The sequence below is a fragment of the Pleurodeles waltl genome, chromosome 6 (genome assembly GCF_031143425.1).
Source record: "Pleurodeles waltl isolate 20211129_DDA chromosome 6, aPleWal1.hap1.20221129, whole genome shotgun sequence".
In the NCBI taxonomy this organism is placed as follows: domain Eukaryota; kingdom Metazoa; phylum Chordata; class Amphibia; order Caudata; family Salamandridae; genus Pleurodeles; species Pleurodeles waltl.
In genome coordinates, this window is record NC_090445.1 from 965,744,734 (window position 1) to 965,764,697 (window position 19,964).

Here is a 19,964-nt window from a genome sequence, read left to right on the forward strand (position 1 = left end):
TAATAAGATCTGCTACGCCCTGGCTAAGGAGCAGCCTCCCAGGGGCTTGAGGGCCCATTCCACCAAGGGAAAAGCTGCGACCACAGCATTGGCTTGTCGAATCCTGGTCGTGGACATCAGCCAGGCAGCAACGTGGACGTCTTTGCACATGTTTGCGAGACATTACTGCCTGGACAGTCAGGTCGGCAGGGGTGTGCTTTTTGCCCATTCGGTCCTGCAGGATTTTCTAGTCTGAAAACATTGTCATCAGTCCACCACCAGGAGGACATGGCTTGGGTATTTAATCAAAGGTAAGGAATCTGCAACTAGAAGTCTCTATCCAATGAACAAGTTACTTACCTTTGGTAACACATTATCTGATAGACTATCTAGCTGAAGATTCCTTACACCCACCCATGCATCCCCGCTCTGTGGAATTGTTTACTAGGTTAGGTGATCCCTTTTTCAGGGCTCTAGTTTGGACACCTATATGCACCAGTTCTTATCATGGCTCTGCGCTACTGAAATGGAAAGTTGTGATTAAAGAAAGTGATGCCCATGCGCCTGGGTGACGCCCATATTGGTGACTAACGTCACTTCCGTGCTGACACCACACAGAGCCAAATCGATCTACCCAACAGCACACTCAAGGAGTATTGCTCTGCAAAAGTTTCCTGCTCCAGGTTGACGCCTGGTCAAGGAATCTACAGCTAGACAGTCTCTACCAGATAATGCTTTACCAAAGGTAAGTAACTTGTCCATTTGTACTACTGGTGGACAGAACTTTTCTACATAAATGATTGGCTGCATGGAGGATGGGATGTTTCCACCTATGGAGAGAATTGGCCATGCTGCGTCTGGATAATCTGAGTGTTCTATATGGGGCTTCTCTCACCTCCTGTATCCCCAAAGGTGGTGTTTAGAGCACGAATGGGGTGGAACCGTAGACTTGTGCTGAAGACTCCACTGTGGGTGGGCAGATGAATGGGCCCAGGTGTCAACCCTGGGGGGATCAGGGACTAGGAGTCTATAGGAATATCGAAAATAGGTGTAGGAAGCTGACTCGCTACATAGTGCACTAAAGTGAAGTACACTCTGCAGGTAGTTCAGTGGGACCCCAAAGGTTTGCAGAGGTTGAACTAGATAGGTATAGTAATTTTTGTGGTTGTGTGGCAGAGTAGTTAGGTCATGCTAAGCATTTGTTGTACTCACAGAGGCAATAAATGAGACTTACACTCAATAAATCTGAGACCGTTATAGAAAAATAACGGTTGCTTTTATGTATGCTTTGAACCAAAGAATTTTAAGGGCTAAGCAAAACTCGACAGAGCAATTTTCAGAGTATTCAGTGTTATTCTATTGGAGGAAAACAATAATGCAGTTTCACAGGTAAGTACTCTACTTTCAATCTCAGTCTTCAGGGTTTCGGACCAGCACTGGGCAAGGTTCAGGTTGGTACCAAGAGTGCACCCACAGTGGCATGGGGTGCAGGGGTCAAAGTCTGAGTCGGTGCCCAATGTTAATCAATGGATACTGAGAGGGGGTGGTGAGATTAAGACATGCTGCTCCCAGGTAAGTACAAGCAATGTTGGAAGTCTCTGGGGGTTGAGGTGAGCACCGGGGGGTCCATAAGACAGCATCAAACTTACACCCTCAGCGGCACAGAGGAAGCCAGCTGCAGAGTGCCAACAAAGCATCAGGGGCCCAATGTTATCCAATGAAGACTGGGGTATCCTCTGAAGCGCTGCTTACAAATGAGTACAGCAGAGTCAGGCAACCTGGAGACTACTGGAGTTGAGGTAAGTACAAGGGGAGCTACAAGGTAGTACCAAACTTACACCCTCAGCGGCACAGGGGCGGCCGGGTGCAGAGTGCCAACACAGCGTTGGACGCCCAATGTTAATCAATGGAGGAGATCACTTTCAGTAACTGGCTGAAGGCTCTCTTCAGGAGGCCAGTAGAGGTCAACCCACAGCTACCCAGGTAATTTGAGATGCCAGGGATCTTACGGACACGGACGGTCCAGCTCCCCAAACCCAGGGGCTCTGGGTACAGGGGTCTCTTGGCATCGGAAACAGCTTACCAGGCAGATCGCGGTCAGGGTGTGTTCTTGGATTTAGGCTGCAAGTGTGACTGGGGAATCCGTCAGGCGTCAGCCCACAGTAGACTGTTGGTCAGAAGTGCTGGGCTTTCTTCACTGGACTGGTGGGACACTTAGACTCGGGCCTGGGAGTGTCCGGTGCAGTGGTCACTTCGGGTGTCAGGTTTCTCAGTTCCTCCAGCAGGCTTGTTCTTTAGAGATGGTTTGTTCTGGACAGGGTCACTGGAGTGTTTGCTCTTTATTGAAGGCAGGCAGTCCTCCCAAGGCTTTGGAGGTTGCTGGGCTGCAGGACAGTCGTCTTCTGGGTGCAGGTTTCTTTGAAGGCTGCTGACAGACCGATAGGGCTGGGGTCAAATCAGTTGGTGTCTTCAGTCTTCTCTACTGGGCGACTTGTCCGGCTCTTCTTAGGTCGACAGGAATCTGATTCTAGGGTTTAGGAGTGCCCTCCAAATATTGAATTTAGGGGAGTTGCAGGACGTGCCAGGTGGTAGGCAATGGGCTAGTCACCTTTAGGGTGACTACACCCTTCATATGACCACTTCCTTTGGGAAGTGGCAAAGCCCTAACCCTATTGGCCTAATTCCTTCCATGCAAGATAGAGGGATTTAAAAAGTGTTTTTTACTTCAGCTTGCCCACCCTAGGGGTGGGACTGGAATGAAGTGGTCACTCTGCCTAATTTACCTAATTTTCTGGGGGTCGGCCTCCTCCGCCATTTGGAGAGGTCTATGCCGCATTTCAAAGGTGGCAAGGCCTGTGAATTTCCTTGGCCTGTAATGTCCATCCTGCCTGGAGAGGAGGTCACATCGCTGCCTAGAGCAGGCTTTTGTTCTGAGCCCTCCAGAGCATCAGCTCTCTCCTCAGGGGGCCAGAGTTCTTTCTAAGATGGCTGTACTGGTTTTGACCAGTCAGTTCCCACACTAGGAGTTGGTAAGTTTTCTTGGGGGCTCCTCTAAGGGGTCCTCTGAGTGCATGAATTAATAAATCCATCACTGGATTCAGCAAGGATTTATTAATGTGAGATGTTTGATACAAAACATCCTTATTGTCAGTGAAGCCATCATGTAACTGGGGAACTCTTAATGGCCAGTGTCCAACACATGTACTTAAATTGTCCTCACTGTTCACTTACCATGTCTGAAAATCGACAAAGGCATAGGGGCATATCTGCTCCTGCAGTTATGCACTCATATGTAATATAATGCACCCTGCCTTTAGGACTCAAAGACCTGCTAGAGGGGTGGCTTACATATATTGCATGCAGTGTAAAGGGGACAGGGCACACAGGCTGCGTGCCATGTTGTTTCTTTTTAGGTCTGCACCAAGACACGCAACCTACGAAAGAAGCACTGTGTGCACTTAGTGAAGGGGTCACTTAGGGTGGCACAATTCATGCCTCAGCCCCCAGAGGCCTTCCTTTAGTACCCCATGCCCTAGGTACCAGGGGGACCATTTATTAGGGACTTAGGGCCAGATGCAGCAAAGGTTTTTACCCATTCTGTGTCTATGGGAAAAAGTGTTTGTACATATGGCCCTTATAGTGGTAGTTAATGATTTGCCAGTTGGCAAAAATGACTGTGCAGTTTTAGGAAAAGAGATCTGGCACTGGGTATCTGTTTAGCAGGGACCCAGTGCACCTTAAGACGAAATTGCAACAAACTGTGCAAAAAGTGGGGGGTGACCATGTCAAGAGGCACTTTCCTACAGGAGTTATTTGGCAAAGAAGCCAAATGAAGTCCTTTCAAAATCTTAGAACAGATTTTCTTATGCCGACCTCCTAGTTCTTCTGCTATTCAAAACTTCATCATGCCCTTTCCACTTTTCGTGATGAAATGGGAGATATTCCTGAATATAGCCACTCAGTAGGCAGGTTACTCATGAGCCACCTGGGCAAGAGATGATTGTCTCAGATCTATAGGTCATTAGTGGTGCACTCACCTGTATGGTTGGATCCTCTGAAGAAAAAATGGGAAGGCTGGGTGGGAGCTTTGGATGAAGTTGACTGGAGAGACCTATACCTTCGCTCTGCTGATCACCCCTCAACTCCCCCTCTGTCCTGGTGACGTCTGCTGGATTGCACCTGGTATGGTTCAAATATCTACACCAAGCATATTTGACACCCCTTCGCATTTGGAATGCTGCCATTCGGGACTCCCCAACCTGTTACCAGGATCCCGTGGGAAACTTTTTTCATGTGATCTGAGAATGCCCGTGACACATGCCTATTGGACTGCCTTTTTAAATGTTCTCTCAGCTGTAGTGGGATCCCCCATTGAAGCTCATACGCAAATTACACTACAGGGTATCCTGGATGATGTGGCTGGGCTTGGGGGCGGGGGGCAGAACACTATTGAGCTTGTGAACAATAATAACCAAGATAGAGCCCGGCAGTGGACCGCCCCCTAGGTGGAGACATGGACGAGAGGTATGGACTGGTGTGGCAAGCTGGAAGAAACTATTTATGAAGCAAGGGGCTGTTCTCACAAATACAACAAAGATTGGAAGAAATAGTGGGACTATCATGGAATAGAAGGTTATAACGGGGCCCGGGTATTACCCGGTGTGATTGGGGGACAATGGGGGACTTGATTTGGGAGTTTATCATATTAGTGGATTCGTTTGTAAGTAAATCACTAGTGACTAGAGCAATTGTTTTGCTTGTAAGTTGTAAAATCGCAATAAAGTTTTTCTATTTAAAAAAAAAAAATGCGACAGTGATGCACCTTGCAAAGATTTTATCTATGCAACTTTATCAGGCTACAAACAATAGTAAAAATTAAATGGTACATATAAGAGTATATGAAAGTCCATCACCATCCAGATGTGAAGACTTTTGTGAAGTAACTGGTCTTGCAGCTAAACAAATACTACTTGACACAAGTTAGAAGACCAATACAAATACCTATTATACCCTAGGAAATGTTTGTGAGTAAGCATACAGTGTGCAGTACTATTATATGTGCGTAGAAAGTGTAAAATACGCAAAAAAGAAAGAGGCCGGTTGGGATGAAGGAGGTGGGTAGCAACATATACATGGTAGCATAGATACATGGCTGCAAACATGAAGACACTTCAAAGCACTAAAAACAAAAGGGAGAATGAAGAAAAGTGAAGTTAGAACATGAAAGCGACCTATGGTGGAATAGTTTAGTTTGTAAAAATAAAAATATTGTGTTTAGAATATGTAGATAGTGAGAGGAGGGAGGAGAGGATTCAAATTAATGTGAACCTTTATATTATATTGTGTTGATCAAAGTGGAAAATTAGAGTGCAGTGTTTGGGATGTTGATAGAAACGGTTCCAGTTTAGGTAAAAATATATAATGGGAGCACTCTATAGCAATGGCACTTAACCTTTCACCTTCTGTGGACCCCCACGGAATCATTACTGAAATCCAGTAACGCTCACTGAGTCATTACTGGAAGCCAGAAATCCTAGCTTAAGCTGTTTTGATGATTTGATCCTTAAACAATCCACAGAAATTGAACTGTTTTATTTAATTCACAAGTAGGTTAAAAAAAAAAAGGGAATTTGCATGGAAAGTTTAGGGCTTTTCTAAATTTGACTGAGACCACCGATCTTCCAGACTGTATTCTGTTTGAGGCATTCGCACTGCTCCTAAAAAATCAATCGAAGGGCACCAACTTAGTTTTTAGCCTCAAATTTCAAAATTCCTTCACATTTACAGAATTTGTCAATAAAATTTTTAAAAAATCTAATTTTACGTTTTGTTTTATCCATATACGCTTTATTAGCCTATTAATATTAAAAATTCTGCGAAGGAGTCGCTTATTTCAGAGCGTCTTCGAACCAGAGATTGACAGCTGCTAACTTACCTTTAAAAGAGCCTAGAGCCTGCCACTTACTTATTATTGGTTGGTTTCGATATCACTCAACATTTTCCTCACTTCCTATTGGCAGGCAGCTATTAGTTTCACTATATCTTATTCTGTTAGACTGATCCTTGAAGCTTGAATCAAGTACTGATTAATCAATAGTGTCCTGCCACTGCTTGCTTTCAGATTGAGTGTTTTTGTGTGTTTTTTTTTTTTTTTTATTTCCCAGTCGTCGCTGCTTGTTCCCCATCATTGTGGAAGAACCATGTAAACGATGTTAGGAAATTTGACAGTCTCATTCGCATTCAAAAACACATGAATAAAACGGGTGACACATTCCCTGCACTAAATATTGCTTTCGACTTATTGGATGATTGCCCTAAAACTCTAGATTTTGTACCTGTTGACTGGGCCAACATTAAAAAGTTGGTCCCAATCATAGCCTGTACATTACATTGGAAACTGAGTGACTCCGTTTCACTCTGCTGTACTCTTTAATTATCACTCTCCCAGATTTAATTAGTCAGGGAGAGCACATGACAAATGCAGTCCCCCTATTGCAATATCATTACATTAGCATTTTTAATACAGGCGCACGCACCATAATGGTGCAGTGTCGGCGGCAAATGATAAAAAAGGATGATTTATGCCAAGCAGAGTTCATCTTTGTAATGTCATGGGAGTGTCAATGCTTGATCGGTTTGACAAAGTCTTTAGAGAGGTTTTTATGTTTAACACGATCGCATCAGGACTCAAGGCGGGGGTACACGCAGGTAGACAGCGTCCACCCACTATTTTCACATCACCCTGCCAAGAAGTTAGGCCTCACTGAAACATGCTGATTTCGCCCTGGTGTAAATCTCAGGCTCCAGGACTCATTCAGCAGCCCCTCCATGTTTTTTGCTTTTGTTCCTAGCAGCATCAGGCTGAAGTTGAGTGGCCATCAGGCTTCTTTTTGTTCGAGTATCCTGGCTGGGAGCGATCTGGAGCCTCACACCTAGATCCAAATGAAATAGAGGGGAAACAAAGGCACACAGCTTATTACTTCACAAGTACTTAAGAGAAGCATGGTTTTGATTTAGTTCAGTTCCTGTACTGAAGAGATATGCATGCACTGTAAGGTTGTCAGATGTGCTGGTCTGTCCCAGTATTTAAACAAATAATTTAAATACCACTGTTTTCTTTTATTTCTTTTATAGTGCTGCTCATCCCAATGCAGGATGTCTCTCAGCACTTTCAATCACACGTTTACATTAAACATTGACAATAAATCATGTAAGTATGTAAATCAATACAGGATGTGTTATGAGGCAGAAAGGGTTAAAAGATGTAGGAGTCACATGTCCTTCATAGCCCACTGTGTTATCAGGATTCAAATTTATGAACTAGAAGCAACAAAATGATGTGCTCAAAGCAGTAACCCATTTACCTAGCTGCATAAAATAAATCTGTCATCTGCATCGTAATTGATGTGCTTTGCGGGAGACACGTTAACCTTTTATGCTACTTTGATTCAAAACTGGGACGAACCAAAACACAGATCTCTCTAGCAACTACATTAACCTGGAGAGTTATCTTACAGTTATTCCTATACCCTGACATTTACTAGGCACACAGAAATCTCAGCAGCAGCAGGCTAGGTGCCTTGACTCCATAAAATATTTTAAAATGTAGACATTGCAATCAATTAAACAAAACCGATTTACTGCCAAATTTCTCCTTGTTGCCAATTTCATTGTGAAAGTGTTTAAAAAAAATAAATGTATACTTTGAGGCCCAGATTTTGCATCTGGTTGCATCCCTTTTTTGCTATAGGCCAAAGCAAAATCTCATCTGTTAAATCTTCTAATGCGCTCAGATGTACTCCTGATAGTCCTGTTAAACTTATGGGTGAGGTGTTAAGATTTGATGTCACTTCTTAGGTCACCTCCTGTGAGATCATGGTTTGTGATACCACTTCCTGTTAGGCCACATGCGATGTAACATGCTGTGATGTGACGCCCCATGATGTCTTGGGTCATGATCTCACTTACATACTGCCTAACATGGTTAGTCCCCTACCTTTTTCTTTTAAAAAAAAATCTATGCATTAGATTGCTTAAGAGAACATGTTTAATGGTGTGACACTGCTGCCAGACTTTCAAAATTGGGAACCAGGTTCGAGTCTGGCAGTCAACACACTATGGGGGTTATTCTAACTTTGGAGGAGGTGTTAATCCGTCCCAAAAGTGACGGAAAAGTGACGGATATACCACCAGCCGTATTACGAGTTCCATAGGATATAATGGACTCGTAATACGGCTGGTGGTAAATCCGTCACTTTTCCGTCACTTTTGGGACGGATTAACACCTCCTCCAAAGTTAGAATAACCCCCCTATGTGGGCAAACCATTTAATCTCCCCCTGCCTTATTAATGAATGTGATCTCTTGTAATATAACTGGTGCTCATGTAAAGCGCTCAAATACCTACAGGTGGTGTTCACACTATATTAATGTGCAAAAAAAACTGAACTATTACGGATAGGTGTGATAACCTTCGTTGTGAGTTCTCGCATGTAAGGCCTTATTACCTGAAAGTCTGTCCTTCAAAGGCATAACGTGCTTTGGGGGGACATCTTAATTAAGTTCTGTGACTGTCTTGTTTCTGGGCACTTCTGTTGCAGACAAACCGCATTCAGAGATTGCCTCTTCGCTGCCCTTTTCCCCCTTATCTTAGCCATGCTGCACAACAACTGCACTGCTGTGCAACATGGCTAAAACATCGACAAAGCCAATAACCCTTGTAGGGAAGAACTTCTGACTTTACCAAGGCTTGTTTTTCTTGCATAGGTTTGTTTTAGTCCTTGCTGGTTTGTGGGCGATGCTATTGGGTGTAAGCTTTTCAGACACTCTGCAAGATGGAGTTAGTGTATTCACCCTCTCCCCCCGGAACCCCAAGCACCCCACTCACCCAGTCCTTGCTGCGCAAATTCTAAAGGGCATAAAATGGATTAACTTGTTTAACTCGGCCAAACGAAGGCTGTTTTTGATAGCTCTGAATGTGCCTTGTCTGCAACAGAATTGTTGCAATTTTTTTCTTAACTTTGCTGTGCAGCATGGCTAAAAGACACTGGCAAAGTCAATAGATTTTGCATAGGTGAGACCTATTGGCTTTCACTGCTTACTTTTGAGAAACATTGTAGTTGTGCCTTCGGCATACAAATAATTCCCCCACAACTTGCGACGGAGGAAGAGCAGACCACAGCAACTTGCTTTCCTTTTTTTCCTCTCTTCAAAAGACTTGTTGCACGAAGTCCCTAACTGCAGTTCTCTAAAACAAAGCTCCTTTTCATCCACCCATCTATCAGTTTTTGTAAATGTGATGTAAACAAGCTGACAGCAACGTTTTGCTGTCATCTGACATATGACGTCTTCTGTAGAGCTTTGCTGGGATAACCAAAATATGACCTGAAAGAATCTATGGTGCAAATGTTTTCAAAGCCCAAATTAGTGATTGTGCTTTGCCTATGAAATGCAAATACTGTGACTGTATGAAGAATGTGCATAAGCTTTTTTCGCCTCCATAAAGCAATAGTGCTTGTAAGACCTCAGTGCCATTTTAGTCCGTTTTTCAGGTGGGACAAAAGGCCGAGAGCTCAGGTAAGTCTTTTACTGCTCTACAAAACACAGACTTACATAACTGCACTTTTGGATGAAAAATATGTAGGTTAATATGCTGTGGCATCATTTTATAATTTCTGAATGAATATTGCTTGTAAACGTGATATACAAGTTACTATTCATCAAACTATTTTGTTTCTTTTCAATAGGTCACCACTGTTTTCAGTGAACTCGCATCAAATGTTGAAATCAGTCCAAATCTTCTTCAACATTTAGACTGCAAACGTCAGCAGGTCCAAGTTACAGTTATGGAAACCAACCAGGAATGGCAGGTGTTGCAACTTAGAGTCCACATGTTTGCTGCATGTGCCATTGTGAACATGGAACAGCTTCCAGAGAAACTCAATCCAGTCATAAAACCATTGATGGAAACTGTTAAAAGAGAAGAGAATACACTTGTGCAAAATTATGCCGCTTTATGCATTGCAAAGCTCCTTCAACAGTGTATGTCCAGAAACCCTTGTCCAAATCCAAAGATAGTAAAAAACCTCTGTAATTCCCTGTGCATGGATCCACATCTTACTCCCTCTGTAGCATGTCCAGCTCCACCTCAGAGCAGTAATGAGAATTCTAAAGGTGCGTCTTAACTTCCTTTTATTTTCACATTGTATAGAAATATGTATTTTTTAACAAACCTAACTATAATAGTTGACATGTTCGTAGATCACCTTGAGTTTTTTTTTCTTTCCTTTGAATTTATTTTTCTAAATGTGTAAGCTGTGTGCAAATAGATTTCACACAACTTATACTGTTGAGCATTCAGTTTTCTTTAATTGACCCTGTCACACCGATCCAAGCTAATAAAACTAAAGTTGTTTTGGATGATCTTTCCATTTGTATCTGATAGGCTTCTAGCTGCAGATTCCTTACCTTTGAATTCTCCCCAGGAGTTAGACTGGATACAGATTTCCATGAGCTGTGCCCCGGAGCGCCGTTAGGTGGTGTTTGGCTCCACGTCCGTCATCCATGTCGTCCGGCCGGATATGATGTCGCGGTTCCTATATAGGCGCCTCCCCGGCATGCTGACATCAGTTCTTGTCTTTCCGCACCAACTAGCTCTGATCTGAAGAGAGCCACCCCTAAGTCACTTTTTGACTGGCTTTTTTTTTTTTTTTATTTTTTTTTTTTAATACTTTTTGTTGAGTGTATTCTTGAGTTTACTCCTGGTGCGTCAAGGGGTATCTTCCAGGAAGACTGGATTCAGGCCCTGTGAGTCCTGTCTTTGGACCGTGGTCATGACAGATCCACCCCTTGTGTGTCTTCGGTGTCTGGAGCACAACCTGAAGTTGTGCTACTAGTGCTTGGCCACGCATCAGAATGCTTTGAGTGGGGGGGGGATCTCTGAAGTTGATGACAACTCAGCGCTCGAATAGAGATCCTGGTCGAGAGGAATCTCCCAGGATCAGTTGTGTAGTCCAAAGTCACCTTCGACCTACTCCAAGTCCTCAGGACCATTGGGTAAGATGAGGCATAAGAAACAATGCAAGAAGTCAAAGCACTCTTCAACCTTGCCTCGTCTGTCAGCCAATGAGATGAGGAAGCATCTCACTTGGGAAGATGTTTTCCTCTGCTAGTCTTGCATTGTGGTCCGTGAACACTGCATGTCTTTTTGCCCGTTTTTCCCATATGCTGTGGGATGCAGTTGCACAAGTGCTGCCACAGGTCCTGGAGGGGGCCCAGGCTATACTTTTTCAGGCTGTTGTTGACAGGAGAGATGAGGCAAAGTGCGCAGTTCATTGTGGACTGGACACGACTGACTCCCTAGAAAGAGCGGTTTCTTTGACAGTGGCCCTGAGGCGCCACGCCTGGCTGAGGACCTCTGGCATTTCGGAGGGTCCTCCAACCACACCCATTCCTGGTCAGCTACTGTGTTGTGCATGCTGCTCAGCCTCTTCATGGCAGAGAGACCCACCAATGTTGTGTGTGAGGTGGCTTGAGGTTGATCAGTTCGCCCCCATACCACTCTGCAGCTTCCTCTTCCTCTTTAGTGTGATTTTCCCCCCACCCAACAACCCCAAACCTCCATCACCACCTCTGCCCTGGGCCACTTGGCGGCAGACTTCACCATCACCTGCTCTGCTGGCAAACCATTGCGTCCAGCAGCTGGGTTTTGCAGATAGTTCGAAGGGACTACTCCCCTTCGAAATTACTTCTCCTTCCATGCCACCATTCTACAATTGAATGACTGAGGATCATTTGTCCCTTCTCCACATGGAATTTGCATCTCTCCTGGCCAAGTGAGCCATAGAGAGGGTTCCTGGGCAGAAGCAGGATGTGGTTTCTATTCCTGCTACTTTCTGGTTTCCAAAAAGGACAAGGGCCACCACCATATCTTAGGCCTTCGGTCCCTCTATCTCTTTCTCAAAGAGATGTTCAAGATGCTCTCTTTGGCTAGGGATCGGTCTGCCCTGGGCCCAGGAGACTGGATGGTAGAGTTGGACTTGCAGGACGCTTATTTTCATATCCCCGTCCTGCCTACCCACAGGCGTTACCCGTGGTTCGCAGTAAACCATGAGCACTTTCAGTTCACCGTGCTCCTCTTTGGCCTTACCAGCACCTCTTAGGTGTTCACAAAGGTGATTGCTCCAGCTTATCTGTGTAGATCAGGGGTTTCAGTTTTCCCCTATTTCGATGACTGGCTGTTAAAGGCAGGCTTGCCCCAGGCTGTCATCTCCCACCTCCAGACTATAGCTGATCTCTTGCATTTGCTGGGGTTTACTATAAATATGCCGAAATAACACCTGACTCCCTCTCAGATGCTTCTTTCCGTCAGAGCTGTTCTGGACAAAGTGGAGTTTTGAGCCTATCCTCCCGAGCTGCGAGTCCAGGATGTTCAGGCTATGATTCTGATGTTTCAGCCTGTCTCCTGGATTTCGGTGAGAATGACTGAGGCTGCTGGGCCTCAAGGTCTCCATCCTGCTGTTGACCCCATGCCAGATGGAACATGCAGACTCTGCTTTGATACCTGAAGTTCCAGTGGGCGCAGCATCAGGGGAATCTGACTAGGTTCAGATTTCAGAGGGAACTGTGAAAGATCTGCATTGATGGTTAATGATCCGAGATTGGGTCAGAGGCATTTCCCTCTCCCTTCCCCAACCAGATTGAACAGTAGTGACAGATGTCACTCCTGGTAGGGGGTGGCCACCTGGGAGAGGTGGCGATCTGAGACACTCTATCTCCGGCAGAAATGGGACGGTACAATAGCTTGTCAGAGCTCCATGCGATCCTGCTGGCACTGAAAGCCTTTCTTCCCACTGTCAAGGGAAAAGATGGAGCAGGTGTTCACGTACAACACCCCTGCCATGTGGTACTGCAACAAGAAGGGCGGGTGGGGTTGTTGACCCTTTGTCAAGAGGCTCTGGATGTGGCAGCAACAGCAGGGCATAATTCCTGGTGGTTCAACATCTGTTGGGCTCTCTGAACCCCAGAGCATACAAACTCAGCTGAAAATTAGTAGTGGATCATACATGGCGTCTCCATCTAAAGATGGTCAAGGTCTCTTTCAGCAGTAGGGAGAGCCTTGGTTAGATCTTGTCGCCTCTGCTGAGAATGCACAATGTCGGCAGTTTTGCTTGTTGCAGTTTCCAAGGCGGCAGTCGCTCTGAGACTATTTTCGTCTTGGGTGAAACTCAGGCCTCCTGTATGCCTTTTCACTCACACCACCTCTGCCCAGAGTTCTCAAGAAGATCTGACTGCAGCAGCAAGGAGGGGTTCTACACCCGAACCTGTCCACTCTGTCTTCTTGTGTGGAGAATGAGCAGTGGCAGTTGTCAGCTGTTGACCTTCCTCCCGAAGTCTGTAACATAATCTTGGCAGCCAGGCGTCCCTCCATCAAGACGGTATACGCCTGTCGGAAGAAATTTGTGACATGGTGCACAGACAAGTCGGTTAACTCCTTTTTATGCTCCTCTCTCTAAGATCCTGTTTATCCTTTCCCTTACCCAGCAGGACTCTACTCTGAGCACTCTTAAATGGCATTTGTCAATTTCTGCTTTTAAGGTTACCTAGACTTGGGTACCTCAAAGATCTTTACAAATCTTTTTCCTCCATCCACATTCATTATGCCCCAATGGGATCTGAATTTGGTTTTGACCTTTCTGATGTGCACTTCTTTCGAGCCTCTTCACAATTCTCCTTTCAGGCTTAGCACTTTGAAAACGGCCCTCCTTGTGGCAATTACATCTTCCTTTAGGGTGAGTGAACTGCAAGCATTGACACCATTTAAAGTGACAGAGGTACTTTACAATAGGGCCTGTTTTCTGCCAGAAGTGGTCATGCCCTTTCATGTAGGCCAGTCCATCACCTTGCCTTCTTTTTATGCACAACCACATCCTTCTAAGGAAGATGAGACTCTACCATCAGGACCCAAAAAGAATGTTGGCGTTCCAACTTGATTATACAAGTTCCAGGTGGGTGACCATCTTTGTAGGGTATGTGGGTACAAAGAAATGGTCAGGCAGTGCAGAAGCAGACTGTAGGAAGCTGGCTCTGTATATACTATATCAAAATGAGATCTAATGTGCACAGAGTCCAGGCGTTCCACAGAGGCTAAAGTAGATAATACTAATGCTCTCTTTTATAGTAGTGTGGTCGAGCAGTTCGGCTTATCAGAGGGTAGTGAAAAGCATTTGTTTTACACACACAGGCAAAAGAAGAAGCACACACTCAATGACTTAACTCCAAACTAATGGTTTTTATATAGAAAAAATATATTTTCTTTTTTTTTTTAGACCCACAAGATTCAAGTTGCAGGTAAGTACTTCAGTAGACTCGTATTTCACACATATAATAGCACTTTTTTTTAATCAATAAGTTATACAGTTTTTGAAATATTGCCAATTATCTGTTTTAGAGTTTGACAGTGCAATTTTCAGAAACAGTTCCTGGGGGGAAGAAAAGTTAGATTGATTCGCATGTAAGTACAACACTTAAATTCCAGTCTCCGGTGGTTAGGAATTCTGCAGGTCGGGGTTCATGTTAAACCCCAAACACCCACCACCAGCAACACAGGGCCAGCCTGGTGCAGAGGTCAAAGATGAGGCAAAATGAACATGGGCTCACATGGAGACTGGGGGCCCTCTGATTCAGATCTGCAGGCAAGTAAGTACCTGCGTCTTCGGAAGGCAGACCTAGGGGGTTTAGAGGAGCACTGGGGTGCTACAAGGTGGCACCATAACATATACCCTCAGCAGCGCTGGGGCGACTGGGTGCAGGGTGCAAACAAGGCGTCTGGTCTCCAATGATTCTCTGAGGGGGCCCGTTGGTCACTCACAGGCTGCAAGTGAGGTCCAGGAGGTAATCTCTGGCAAACCACAGGCTGGACAGGGAGGAGGGCCGTCTGCTGAACGTTGCTGCACAGGCGGTCTGGATCTCCAAAGCCTGGGGGCTGCGGGTGCGCAGTGCATCTTTAGGCATTGGATATCTTCATCCAGAGCTTTCGCATTCAGGGGGGTCCTCGGGATTCCCTCTGCAGGCGTTGTCATGGAGAGGTCAACCCGGGTGGGCATTGCTCAGAACCGCCTGGGGATCCTGTCTAGCTGGTAGGGCCACCTGGACACGGGCCATGGACGTCAGTTGCAGAGTGCTCAGGACTCACACATTCGGAGTGGGGTTGGAGTCCTTGGTTGTTGTTACTTCTTTGGACAGGGCAGCTGTCCACAGGAGTTCTTGGTCCTTTTGGGTGCAGGGCAGTCCTCGAGTTTGGCAGAGGTTGCTGGTCCCGCTGGATGCGTCGCTGTTCTTGTACAGGTTCTTTGGAGAATGGAGACAGGCCGGTAGGGCTGGGGCCAAGTCAGTTGATGCTTCCTTCTTCTCTGTGGGTCGTTTCAGATATGCAGTCCTTATCAGGTCGTCAGGAATCTGGTGAGCTGGGTTCAGGGAGGCCCTTAAAACACAAGATTTAGGGGCATTACAGGGGTCAGAGGGCAGTAGCTAATGGCTACTGTGGGTGGCTACACCCTTCCTGTGCCCACTCCCTTTGGGCAGGGGTGCCAAACCTAACCCTATTGGTCACTGTCCACCAAACCAAGATGGAGGATTCTGCAGGGAGGGGGGTCATCTCAGCTCTGGACACCTTAGGGGTGGTCCTAGCTGGGGTGGTCACTGCTCCCTGTTTTCCCTAATTTTTCCACTGGACTTGCTGCCAAAAGTGGGGCTTTGTCCGGGGGATGGGCAGCTCCACTAGCTGGAGTGCCCTGGGGGCACTGTAATCCAAGGCTTGAGTCTGATGCTCACCGCCAGCTGTTAAAGTTCCTACAGGGGGAGGTGTAAAGCACCTCTACCCAGGACAGGCTTTGTTTCTGACCACCAAGAGCACAAAAGCTCTCACTCCACGTGGTCAGAAACTTGCCTGAAAGTGGCAGGCTGGCACAGACCGGTCAGTCTTGCACTAGCAAGTTGACTAACGTACAGGGGGCATCGCTAAGATGCCCTCTGGGTGCATTCTTCAATAAATCCCACACTGGCATCAGTAGGGGTTTTATTGTGCTGACAAGTTTGATACCAAACTTCCCAGTATTCAGTGAAGCCACTATGTTGCTGTGGAGTTCGTGATGACAAACTCCCAGACCATATACTCAATATAGCTACCCTGCACTTATGTCTCAGAATGGGCATAGACACTGTAGGGGCATATTGATCATGCAGCTGTGCCCTCACCTGTGGTATATTGCACTCATCCTTAAGTTTGTATGGCCTGCTAGAGGGGTGACTTAACTATGCCACAGGCAGTGGTTTGTGGGAATGGCACCCTGAAAGGGGGCCTATGTTGACTTTGTCTTTTTCTCCCCACCAGCACACACACTGCAAAGGTAGTGTACATGTGCTTGGTGAGGGGTCCCCCAGGGTGGCACAATACATGATGCAGCCCTTGGGGAGCTTCCCTGGCCACAGGGCCGTTGGTACCATGGGTACCTTTTACAAGGGACTTAGCTGTGTGTCATGGGTGTGCCAATTGTGAGAAAAAAGGTACAGATTTTGGGAAAGAGCACTGGTCCTGGGCCTGGTTAGCAGTATCCCAGCACACTTTCAGTCAAAGTTGGCATCAACATTAGGCAAAAAATGGAGGGGTAGCCATGCCTACAGTAGCACCTTCCTACACAGACCATTTCAAATGGGTCCTATTCTGCTTTAAGATCTGCTACGCACTGGCCAAAAACCAGCCCCTTAGCGTCTGTGCACTATTTCTGCCTGAGCTAAAGATGCGACCACTGCATTAGCTTGTGGAGTTCCATTCCTTGACATCTGTCAGGCAACAACGTGGGCATCTCTGCACACATTTACCAATCACTACTTCCTGGACAGCCAGGTCCGTAGCGGTGAGCACTTTGCCCGTTTAGTCCTGCAGGACTTTCTATTCTGAACATGGTTTGCAGACCCACCTCTGAGGATGGTATTGCTTGGGTAGCTATAGAAAGGTAAGAGATCTGCAGCTAGAAGTCTGTCAGGTGGACAAGTTACTTACCTTTTGTTAACGTTTATCTAGTATAGACTACAGCTGCAGATTTCTTACCGACCTGCACATCCTACCTGCTCTGCGAATGGATTTCTAGGGGCAAGTACTCCCCTTTCAGGGCCTTAGTTTGACAATCCAGTAGTCTGTGTTCTTCACGGCTGTGCGCTTCTGGTGGGGAAAGTTGTGAAAAGAAACGGACGTCAGCGTGCCTGGGTGGTTCTTATACAGGACCTGTAACATTGTATCCAGCATGGACGACTTCGACTGACGCAGAGCCGATCAATGCCACCTAACTGCACGCAGAGGTACTGCTCACAAATCTTCCAGATCTAGTCTGATGCCTGGGGAGAATTCAAAGGAAAGGAATCTGCAGAGTCTCTACCAGATAAGGGGCAACCAAAGGTAATTAACTTGCCCAACAGATCCTGAATATTGCTAATAGATAGCATGTATGTATGCCACTTAAGTCTGCTTTTTATACTCTTCACGCTCTTACCCTTTCTCAATCTCCCCAACCCTCCTGTGGCCTCCGTATCAGGACCGAACTCTGACAAGGACGGATTGCATCATACTGTGTCAAAGTACAGAGGTATCATAACGCTGTACAGGCACCAGCAAGCTGCCTTTGCCATCACAAGTCGGCGGGGCCCCACACCAAAGGCTGCAAAAAACCAAATTACAGACCTCTCATCAGGGAGCAGTGGAAGCCTCTCTCCAGAACTTGATGAGGTACATACTTGCTATCGTTTCATAATAAGCTTTTTTTAAATAAAATATCATTTTTTCCTTTGTGGATGGCGTTTAGCCCCACATTATTATTCATTAAAGTCAAATTTGATACCAAGTTTTTCATTCATAATCATTGGTATGAACAATTGGAGGTTTTATTTTTTGTATGGTATTGTTTAATGTATAATTTTTCCTGAATTAATATGCAATGTAGAAAGAAGCTCTTTAGTTTTGTAGGTGAAATTTTGTTTGTTCAGATTAGAAGTTCCTTATTTATTTAACCCACACACTGTGTAATTATGTGATAAAAAAAATCATGCATGAGCTGCGGGATGTCTTCCTCAACCTGTTTTCCTGGCTTTTAATTGTAAAATATGCAACAGTCCTTATTCATTTTATTTAATTTGTGGAGGTCCTTTGTGTATGCTAGACAAAGGCCAATTGTCCCTTTTCCTTTCTATTAACCTCTTATCTGCTGGGCCTTTTCCCCACCAGTGCGGAGTTCTTTTTTGGCTATTTGGGGTAGTTCGTGCGTAGACCTTCATAACATTTTGTCCACATAAGCTATCCACGCCAAATTTGTGTCCTTTTTTTTTTTTCCATCATCCTAGGGATTCTAAAGGTACCCAGAGTTTGAGGGGTCCCCTGGAGGAGACCAAGAAATTAGGCAAAATACAGCTAAAATTTCATTTAAAAAAAAAAAAAAAAAAAAGTGGGAAAAAGTGCTGCTGAAATAGGCTTGTGGTTTTTTCCCTGAAAATGGCACCAACAAAGGGTTTGCTGTGCTAAAATCACCATCCTCCCAGCTTTCAGGAACAGGCAGACTTGAATCAGAAAACCACATTATTCAACACCATTTTGGCATTTTACTGGGACATACTAAATTTTTACTATTTCTGGTGCTTTCACCCTCCTTCCAGTTAGTGACAGGAATGGGTGTGAAACAAATACTGGATCCCGGAAAGCTAAGCATTTCTGAAAAGTAGACAAAATTCTGAATTCAGTCAGGGGTCATTTGTGTAGATCCTACAAAAAATAACAACTGAAATAAAAAAATAATTGAAATTGAGCTGAAAAAAAGCAATTTTTCTCCACGTTTTACTCTTTTTCCTGCAATGTCAGATTTTTTAAAGCAATATACTGTTACGTGTGCTGGACTCTTTTGGTTGCAGGGATATGTAGGGCTTGTAGATTCATCAAGATCCCTAGGTACCCAGAGCCAATAAATGAGCTGCACCTTGCAATGGGTTTTCATTCTATGCTGGGTATACAACAATTCATTTTCTGAAATATAAAGAATGAAAAATAGGTATCAAGAAAACCTTTGTATTTCCAAAATGAACATAAGATGAGGTGTTGAGAAGCAGTGGTTATTTGCATATCTCTGAATTCAGGGGGGCCCATACTAGCATGTGAATTACAGGCCATTTCTCAGTCGTCTTTTTTACACACTGTCTTACATGTGCAAGTAAAAAATGTAGAGAAAGACAAGGGGCAATAACACTTGTGCTATTCTGTGTTCCCCCAAGCCTCCCGATTAAAAATGGTACCTCACTTGCGTGGGTAAGCCTAATGCTCGCGACAAGAAATGCAACATGGACACATCACATTTTTACATTGAAATCTGTGTTTTTTGCAAAGTGCCTAGCTGTAGATTTTGGCCTCTAGCTCAGCCGTCACCTAGGGAAACCTACCAAACCTGCACATTTTTGAAAACTAGACACCTAGGGGAATGCAGGATGGGCTGACTTGTGGGTCTCTCACCAGGTTCTGTTACCCAGAATCCTTTGCAAGCCTCAAAATGTGACCCAAAAAACACTTTTTCCTCACATTTCGGTGACAGAAAGTTCTGGAATCTGAGAGGAGCCACAAATTTCCTTCCACCCATCATTCCCCCAAGTCTCCTGATAAAAATGGTACCTCACTTGTCTGGGTAGGCCTAGCGTCTGGGACAGAAAATGCCACAAAACAAAATGTGGACACATCACATTTTCCTAAAGAATACAGAGCAGTTTTTTGCAAAGTGCCTAGCTGTGGATTTTGGCCTCTAGCTCAGCTGGCATCTTGGGAAACCTACCAAACCTGCACATTTTTTAAAACTAGACACCTAGGGAAATCCAATATGGGGGGGACTTGTGGGGCTCTCACCAGGTTCTGTTACCCAGAATCCTTTGCAAGAAAAAAAAAAAAACACCTCTTCCCCACAT

At 45.2% G+C, this 19,964-nt stretch overlaps 1 protein-coding gene across 2 annotated transcripts in view; it reads left to right on the forward strand.

Annotated features, from left to right (window-relative positions):
• Positions 1–19,964, forward strand: part of BTAF1 (B-TFIID TATA-box binding protein associated factor 1) — a 927,996-nt gene that overhangs the window by 527,713 nt on the left and 380,319 nt on the right. For both annotated transcript variants that reach the window (XM_069239796.1, XM_069239795.1), the window contains exons 20-21: positions 9,725–10,151; positions 17,567–17,757. In XM_069239796.1, the coding sequence (XP_069095897.1) occupies positions 9,725–10,151; positions 17,567–17,757 (618 nt within the window). The remainder of the gene's footprint in view (positions 1–9,724; positions 10,152–17,566; positions 17,758–19,964) is intronic.